Source organism: Hemiscyllium ocellatum, chromosome 21 (genome assembly GCF_020745735.1).
Source record: "Hemiscyllium ocellatum isolate sHemOce1 chromosome 21, sHemOce1.pat.X.cur, whole genome shotgun sequence".
Lineage (NCBI taxonomy): Eukaryota > Metazoa > Chordata > Chondrichthyes > Orectolobiformes > Hemiscylliidae > Hemiscyllium > Hemiscyllium ocellatum.
The window spans coordinates 22,587,872-22,597,081 of NC_083421.1; the positions used below are offsets into that span (position 1 = coordinate 22,587,872).

At 41.6% G+C, this 9,210-nt stretch overlaps 1 protein-coding gene across 1 annotated transcript; it reads left to right on the top strand.

Moving 5' to 3' along the window:
- The first annotated feature begins 706 nt into the window (after nt 1–706).
- On the top strand, nt 707–8,563 carry LOC132825793 (tubulin beta chain-like). The gene is made up of 4 exons (XM_060841273.1): nt 707–879; nt 4,985–5,093; nt 5,171–5,281; nt 6,485–8,563. The coding sequence occupies exons 1-4, from the start codon at nt 823–825 to the stop codon at nt 7,537–7,539; spliced, it is 1,332 nt and encodes a 443-aa protein (XP_060697256.1). The 5' UTR covers nt 707–822; the 3' UTR covers nt 7,540–8,563.
- The last annotated feature ends 647 nt before the right edge of the window (nt 8,564–9,210 follow it).

The window sequence follows — 9,210 nt, forward strand, 5'->3', positions numbered from 1 at the left end:
AAAGGCACTTCGGTTTACAACGTGGTCACCAAATTGGCTGAGTGATAGAATGATAGTGATAGGATTGCACCAGTTGAGATGTTCATTCGGAGAGTGAGCAATGGTTTTGAATGGCCTCCTTCCCTGATTGTCCGCAAAACCCTTTGAGATGTCTGATATTGATGGAAAGTGTTGCATTAATGCAAGTTATTATTTTTAACAGGACAAATAATACATTGGAAATCATGAATCTGCTGCATTGAATGAGATGAAGCAGACAAGTCTCGCGTATTTGCCGACCGATGACGAAAACTATGTAAAACCCGCAAATGTGAATATGCATAAACAAATATAAGCAAAGTATTTAAACATAAAAATGCAATTTTGAAAAAAATGCTCAAACAACCGTGCGGTTGTTGCAATCAGTCCATTGTGCGTTATACTTTGCATATGCTGCAAAGGCAAGTGCAGCTAAAAATGCCATAATGCAGCCATGAATGGGAGGGGCTGTTCCGGGCCAGGCAGCAGAGTCCAGCCAATGGAAGACGAAACACTGCGAACACCAGCGCAATGGGCGCGGTACATTGATGGACAAGCAGGCTGAGCAATCAGAGCCAAGGGCGGCAGGACGCCTTATATGATAGACAAGAATATGGACAAATCAGCATCAGACAGAGCTGGAGTGGGCGGGATAAACAGGGCTACAATAAAAGGCGCCGCGCGGGCGGCAGCACTGCACTTTGCGCTTCTCGGTCTTTTGTGGTCGGTGCAGTGGGGGAGGAGCGTTTGGAATAAGGAGAAAAACTAAAATTAGCCTCCAATAGCCCCCTCAAAGCAGACAGGATGAGGGAGATCGTGCACGTTCAGGCCGGCCAGTGCGGCAATCAGATCGGGGCCAAGGTGTGTGGTTGTTGGTGGCTGGGCAGGGCTGGGCGGCGCGGCGCGGCCTAGTTGCACCGCGGCTTTCCAGCATGGCCGCCCTGCAGCGCCACTCCCTGATTGTGCTGCGTGTGTGGGACGGGGGATGGGCGGCATCGGCCTCTGCGGGGAGCCCGGCTCCAACCGGCCTCGGTGGCTGAGGGTGGGGGGTGGGTTTGGGGTGGGGTTCGGGCTCTCTTCTCCCTCCCACCCCCCTCTCTCATGAGGGTTAGTCCGCGGGAGTAATCCCGCGTTGATGATTAAGATCGTGGGCAGCGCCGTCAACGTGCATCCGGCATCTCTAATGTCGCCTGATCAACGGTGTTGTTTCTGGGGTGGGAGGTGATTAATCCCAGTCGGAGCTTCCCCTTTTTTTTCTTATGGGTTTATTAACTAAAGTCGGAGTAACCGGTTATTGCAGCGGGAAACGCGCAGGCTGCATTTTTTTTTGGTGATTTAGTTGGGTTTTGATCAACGTTGCTGGGAATTACAAAGAGAAGGGCGCCTCCCTTTGTGGGGATTTTATCAGCGTGCTGCTCTTTCACGGTGTTTTTTTGGTAAACTTAACGATGCTGATATTTCAGGATGGGGCTTAGTTAACCCTCGTGGAAGTTCGATAATTTTAATTAGGAAGAAGTTCACGCCTTCATTAGGAATATTTTTTTCTAAAGTGGAGTTGGTTTGACACTAGATTAAACGATGCGACTGTAGTCCTCTTCATTTTTGAGAGTTTCTTATCAAAGTTGCGTTAGTTAATGAATTGGGATAGAGGATGCTATTAAGCTTGACAGTGACGTCTAACTGGGTGCAGTATCCACCCTTTTGCAGGTGGGTTCTTAATTGAAGATGACACCCTTTTCCAGTTGATAGATATCTGCTACTAAAATGGAGGCCTGTTATCTGAAGCACTGTTAACAGGTGCACTTGGTGTCTCAAGATTACTACCCATTACAATGCCTCTGTAGAGCCAAACTAATGCTTACCATGAACTCTTCTGACGATTTGCCAGATCTTAAGATTTGGAAAAATGTAATTGTGCAGTGAACTTGTGGAAGACTGGTAGATTTGGTGCTTGGTACAGCAATGACTCATTGTCTTAAGTTTGAATACAACTTGATTGATTTGATCTTCATGATTTAATTGGCTTGCACTCGTAGTAACTGATTCAAATTTCTAGACTTAAAACTATTTCTCAATGCTGCTGAAGAAATGTTTCAACTACAAGATTTTAGCTTGGCTCCTGGAAAGGGGATCGGTGGTGTGAAGAGGGAAACAGGCCCTTCAAGACATTCTCAGCCACTTGTTTGAACTGTAGTCATTGCTGTAATGAAGTGCATAAAACAAGCTCTCACACTAATGTGGATCACTAATCTAAGATTCTTAGTTGGAATGCTTCTATGAATTCTCTGCCATTTTAACTGCTTTTACCATCAGGCTGATATTTCACCCATGAGACTTTATTGGACATTAGGTATAGGATACTTTGTATGAGCAAATTGACTTTTGAGCTCTGACATCATTTTGAAAACTTAAAACATTGATGTAGAAAGGTCACTTAACAGCAATGTTTTGTAAAAAGATGCTGTTAGTGGGATGGCAATTACCTGATACCAAATATCAGGAATTGACCTATTTTCAACACTTGCATTCTCTACTTTTAAGTTGGTGTTATAAATTAGGCCTTTTAAAGTATTGAATAGTGATTGCAGATACATTTTTTTGTATGAAAAATTCTTGGAGTTTTGCCACTTAAATATCAAGTAAGAGCTGATGTGCTTTTGTCCCATCGCATACTATATATATTGGTACTTGCACTGAGTTTTGGGTTTAAAGCACTAAATTGCCCTTGACTTCAGTTGAGCATTCACTTTCATTTATTAACCCAGTTGAGTGGAAAGGAAGACTAAATTGTTGTATGGAGTTTGGGAGGGTCTGTTGCAAGGAAACAGTTTATTATATCACATCAGATTTTTTAACATAATATTTTAACATTTCAATATTAAACTAAGATTATTGTGGATCTTCTGTCACCTGGCTTAGTAGAATTACTGTAACTGTCATTAACTGCTAATTTGGGTGTTCATGCTTGCAAAATTTTGTCAAGGGCAGTAATTACTGAAATCTGAAATGTAAAAGATAGTTTGCATTAAATCTTGCGAAGCAAGCTGCATACATCCCAGAAAGAGTTCAATTTGTATTAAGTGATTATGGGGAATGTGGGCACAATGATGGCAAGTTGTCCTCTGGTAATGGAGGTTTGCAATGAGAGATCTATGGTAAGGGTTGATGGAGTGCAGAAAAAATTTTAAGTAGAAGACCTGGATGGAAGAGCATGTTAAAATAGCCTCTAATAGCTACTTTAGTTTTAAAGCTATCAAAATCTTGGCTGGATGGTGAATTCTGAATTATACCTAAAATGAAGCAAATCTTTTCTCTCAAACCTATATTTTACCCCTCCCTCTACAGTACTGTTCTCTTTTTTAAAGAAAATCCCAATTTTTAAGAGTTACAAAAACACATTTCAGAACCAGTTGTCTTCAGATGTTTACAACTTTCTCTGTAGATTCTTATAATGAATGACTTTCTTACAGACAGTACCTTTTCAGAGAGCTATTGCTAGCAGTTGGTTGGGCTGCTCTTTGCTGTTCAGTTCTCCCCAGCTGTTCAAAAATACCTGATTTTTATATACCCCCCCGCCCCAAACATCAGACCATCTTGTTGGTTTGATGTCATCAAAACATTCAAATTTGATTGGGTTTTGATATCTATGGGCATAATTTAAACTGGCTGAATTCAAATTTGTGTACCATGGCAATGCCCCTCCAGCTATTTGTTTCACAACCATACACTTTCAGTCAGTCCTTACCAGCTTTCACCCTCTTAAAGGTACATTACACACTACACAACATTTAAGATTGTTTTTCCCCCATTTGATTTAAATTGGAGGTGACAGAACAGAGGCCCACATCTGACTAAATACAATAACTTAGCAGAATTTAGTGTGGGATATTATAAAAATAACAGGACTGTGGATGCAGGAGCATTGCATAGGGATGCTTTTAGAAGGTGAACAGAACTGTTTGAAAGAGGCTTGCTACCAGATACAAGACCCTAAGATAAATGAGCAGTAGGCCATTAGACCACTGTCTGCTTCATCATTCAATAAAACTGGTTCATCTGATGTTCCTAAATTAACTTTTCTGCCTCTAATTGATTCTCATTACTTAAAAATTCATACATCACAGCCTTGCATATGCTCAATAGTATCTGCAGCCCTTATGGTAGTGAATTTCACAGATACAGTACTGAGAAACTCCTGTCTTGAATAGGTGACTTATCACTGCAGGCAGTGCATTACTCCTGACTCCAAACATAACTTCAAGTCCAGGTATCATTATTGTATATGGTACAATCTCCAATGCCATTATATCATTCCTAAGGTTTATTTTCCATTTAAATCTTCCTCCCAATGTGCCTAACCCAGCTTTCCTTATTAATTCAATCTTAGTTTTTTGCCTCATCTGGTCTGAATCCCTTTGCTGACTAGGTTTTTTTTGCGTATTACCTATTTATTCATCTGCAACCTTGGTAGTGGTATGTTTACTTAAGTGATCCAAGCCATCACACTAAACGTGAAGAAAAGAGGCAAAGACCCTTAAGTCTGAAAATATGACCTGGCTCAGGATTGCTTTTCTTCAAAAGTAGTCTGCTTTGTGGTTACAACAGTAATTCCTTTAACATGATGGTGACTTGCTCACTATTAGACTGCGCAAGCTTGCTGTACTAATAGTTTTCCTCTTTGTGGCTAGAAGGAGCTTTCCAAAGGATAGAAATAGCTTTCATTGTTTCCACTTAATGTCAGATGTTTACAAGGTCAGTGAAAATAAATTCTCATTCACCCACAGATAATTCATCACCAGTGCAGAGAAAAGTGCTATGCAACAAATGTATTTCAAGTCAGTGGGAGCAGATGCGCATCCTTTTTTATTAAAGTGCTAAAAGTAGTTTGCTCATTCAGCCTGGAATTATAATTGTAGACGTGTATTAGCCACAACATGAGCTTGATGTTTTAATATTCTGTCTTCAGTTTTGGGAAGTTATCAGTGATGAACATGGCATTGATCCCACTGGAACCTACCATGGTGACACTGACCTGCAGTTGGAGAGGATTAATGTCTACTATAATGAAGCTTCAGGTACTCCTTTGTCTGTTACCTATTTTTGATTTGAGCTTGCTATGTAGCAGTAATCTAACCCTACAAACTTTCAATAGGTGGCAAATATGTTCCTCGTGCTATCCTTGTGGACCTGGAACCTGGTACTATGGACTCTGTACGTTCTGGGCCATTTGGTCAGATCTTCAGGCCAGATAACTTTGTGTTTGGTAAGTGAAGCTTGTGTAAATAGCTGAGACAGCTGGTAGCTCTTGTAAAGTGCTACTGGTCTCAATTAAGGGTAATGTGCTAAAATTTGAGTTGTCTCTAGATGGGTTAAAACATTTAGAAAAGTTAAATGGTACTTCCATAAACCTGTGGAAGTATGTCACTACTTTATTAATTCTTACATGTATGTCAAGATTATCCTGTTTAGATAGGGATCATGATCCCCTCCATTTCACAGGCTTATCCCTTTTCATTGATAAGAATACAAATCTTGACTTGATCTCTCTGGGCCCTGTTGATGTGTGCATCTCCTCCGTATCTGAAGGAGATCATTTGTGCTGTCAGTTCTACCTCTGCTTTCTGTCAATCAGCCTAACACTCCGGCTATAAGAGCAGGTCAGAGGCTAGAACAGGGCAGCAAGTAACTGACTGCCCAAAGCCTGCCCATCATCCACACATCAGGAGTCTAGTGTGCTGTTGAAGCTGACCCAAAGCTTGTCACCATCCAGGACAAAGTAGCCTGCTTGATTGGCACTGCATCCACTCTCCTCTCCATGGTAGCTGCAGTGTCTTCCTACAAGATGCACCGCAGAAATTCAGTTCCTCCAACCCACTAAGTACTTTAGAAGGACAAGAGCAGCAGATATATGGGAACATTACCCCCTGCAAGTCACTCACCCATCTTGAGTTGGAAATATTGCCATTCCTTGACTGTTGGGACAAAATCCTGGAATTGTACCCAAAGGGCATTGGGGGTCAACCCACAAATGTGGATTGCTGAGTCAAGAAAATTAGCTTGCCACTACTTTCAAGGGCAGCTAGATGCAAGCATTAAAATACTGGCCAGCCAGTGATTCATGTCCTACACTTGTCAAAAATTCTAATCTGTATGGTTTCAGCATTTTTAATGAAATCAGACATTGCAATAGTTTCAGCTTAAGAGCTGAACTCTGGCTATCTACTAAAAGGTATTTTCACTTACTCAATTCTTTCACTACTTTTTGCCTCAAGTGCACAATCCAATTAACTGCATCTGAACTGTAATGAGTGACTAGTTCCTGGTAGAGATTGCTGTTGCCCTATGTGAATGAAGGGTGTACCCAGCAATGTAATTTAATTGCACACTTTTAGTACTAGCTGCAAAATTAAATCTTACCTTTGTTGCAAAATGTAATTTACTAAAAACATGGCATCCTTTGTTTCAGGGCAAAGTGGTGCTGGGAACAACTGGGCCAAAGGTCACTATACAGAAGGAGCTGAACTAGTTGACTCTGTTCTGGATGTGGTGAGGAAGGAGGCTGAGGGGTGTGATTGCCTCCAGGGATTCCAGCTTACCCATTCACTGGGTGGTGGTACTGGCTCTGGCATGGGCACACTCCTCATTAGTAAAATCCGTGAAGAATACCCAGACAGAATCATGAATACCTTCAGCGTTGTGCCTTCACCAAAAGTGTCAGACACTGTAGTAGAGCCTTATAATGCAACTCTCTCTGTCCATCAGCTTGTAGAGAACACAGATGAGACCTTCTGTATTGACAACGAGGCTCTGTATGACATCTGTTTCAGAACCCTCAAGCTCACAACTCCCACTTATGGTGACCTGAACCACCTTGTATCAGCCACCATGAGTGGTGTAACAACCTGTCTACGTTTCCCTGGTCAGCTCAACGCTGACCTGCGTAAACTAGCAGTGAACATGGTCCCCTTCCCCCGCCTGCACTTCTTCATCCCAGGTTTTGCTCCTCTGACAAGCCGTGGTAGCCAGCATTACCGTGCCCTGACAGTACCTGAGCTTACCCAACAGATGTTTGACGCCAAGAACATGATGGCAGCCTGTGACCCTCGACACGGCCGCTACCTGACCGTTGCTGCCATTTTCCGAGGTCGCATGTCCATGAAAGAGGTGGATGAACAGATGTTGAACGTCCAGAACAAAAACAGCAGCTATTTTGTTGAATGGATCCCCAATAATGTCAAGACTGCTGTCTGTGACATCCCACCCAGAGGCCTCAAGATGTCTGCCACCTTTATTGGCAACAGTACAGCCATCCAAGAGCTGTTTAAACGCATCTCTGAGCAGTTTACTGCCATGTTCAGGAGGAAAGCCTTCTTGCATTGGTACACTGGTGAGGGCATGGATGAGATGGAGTTCACAGAAGCTGAGAGCAACATGAATGACCTGGTATCTGAGTACCAGCAATATCAGGATGCTACAGCTGAGGAAGAGGGTGAATTTGAGGAGGATGAAGAAGTTGCCTAAGCAGTATTGTGGTCAGAGCTAAAAATTTCATTGAGACTTGTCTAATGTCTTTTTTCTTATACTTTACACTATTCATGTGTTCTGCATTTCTATCTTTGAAACTGTAAAATTTTAATTGTAGCCTGGTGGTATCTGCAGCATTGACTTGCATAATTGGAATCACCATATTCATGTGATACTTGTGGGTTCTGTTAATCTTCTCCCCTTGAAATAAACTTTCTTTTTGGAAGGAGGAGTCCTGGCAGTTGCCCCAGTTAAGAAATTACTACCAGGTCTGCCACATTTGACCTGGTCAAGGAACATGGAGTTGGGAGGTTTGATACAGACCCTTTGAACGTAACTAGTGAGATCTACTGCCACTCAGATGTGGATCAATAGCCAGGCTGATAACCTGGTCTTGTATCCGTAAGCAGAGCTTAAAAGTAGAGACACTGGCATGTCTCGAAGACTGACTGCCTTTTCATCATGAGATTTTTACAGTCCATAAATTTTATCCACCAATTAAGGGAGTGATCATTTTAAGACCTCTTGTTTTTGGCCAGAAATCATTGTGAAAGTGAAAATTATGAAGTATGAATCAGTGTCACTATTGATGCAGAAGATTGTTGCTATTATACCTATTCAGTAGGGTTGCCACAGCCTTATTTCTTAACACTGTCAAATATCATGCTGTAAATTGGGCAAAATATTTCAAAGCTTTTTGCATTTTCCTGATTTTTCTGAAGATGTTTGTGTTCCTAGAGCAATCAAATTCCAGCTGTGAACCTACCAACTCTACCTGAGTTTTCTGGCAGTGGCAGCCCTAGTGCTGTAGAGCAAACTCATTCCAAACTTCTGCTAAGGTTGAAAGTAACTTTTGAGACAGTAACTGCCAGCACTCCAGGCAAAATGTGCAAACATCATGTTTTGTTGGCAACTTCAGTGTCACTATCCAAATTTAAGCTGTTTAACTGATGTTCTGAGACATTTGTATGGACACTGCTCCTGTAAAATCATGTTTGACCATTAAACTAGCACAGCACAATTTTTTTCTTTTGACTTATTTGTGATCTTGTGGATATTGGGGCAGCTGCAAGAACATGGATACTTTGAACTGCATGAAGGAGCATAAAAGATCAGGCCTGTAGTTTTAAATTTAGAGCCATCTGATGACATGTACCCCATGAATTATGGTTTACCTCATTAATTCCTGTCAAAGAATTGACACTCAAGCTTTCTATTGTGGTTGTATTTTCTTTGTTCTGTCCAGATGTATTACATTCCAGTGTTTAAATTTTCATGACTGGTTTGTTTCATTCCAGACCAGCTAGAACAGCAAATGTTGAAAGCTCCTGGACTAAGGACATAAAGCCCAAAATGCCTCTAGCTTAAGCCAAAAGTTTTGCTTGGTGCAAAAGCTTGCTTTATACATCTCTCTCAAGTCCTGTAGAGACTGCCACTGTATCAAACACCACTACTTAAAACAATTGGCTTGCTCCAGATATCCATCTTCCTGCTTGCTGTGGTTTGCTGCTGTTCTGTAAAGTGCCAATTCCAGCTGGAAGTTCTATTTGCTCATTGTGTAAAATTCCATTGAGTCCAACCATGCAGTAATTAAAGTATCAAGGAAAAGACTACACATTCCTATTTATTCACTAGTGTAGGGACAAAGTTAATTTTACATGACCAGAT

Excerpts from the sequence above, each read along its gene's own strand:
- LOC132825793 (XM_060841273.1), top strand. The coding sequence starts at position 823 with ATGAGGGAGATCGTGCACGTTCAGGCCGGCCAGTGCGGCAATCAGATC. Across the intron at positions 880-4,984 it reads GCAATCAGATCGGGGCCAAG|TTTTGGGAAGTTATCAGTGA; the intron begins GTGTGTGGTTGT and ends TTCTGTCTTCAG. Across the intron at positions 5,094-5,170 it reads CTACTATAATGAAGCTTCAG|GTGGCAAATATGTTCCTCGT; the intron begins GTACTCCTTTGT and ends AACTTTCAATAG.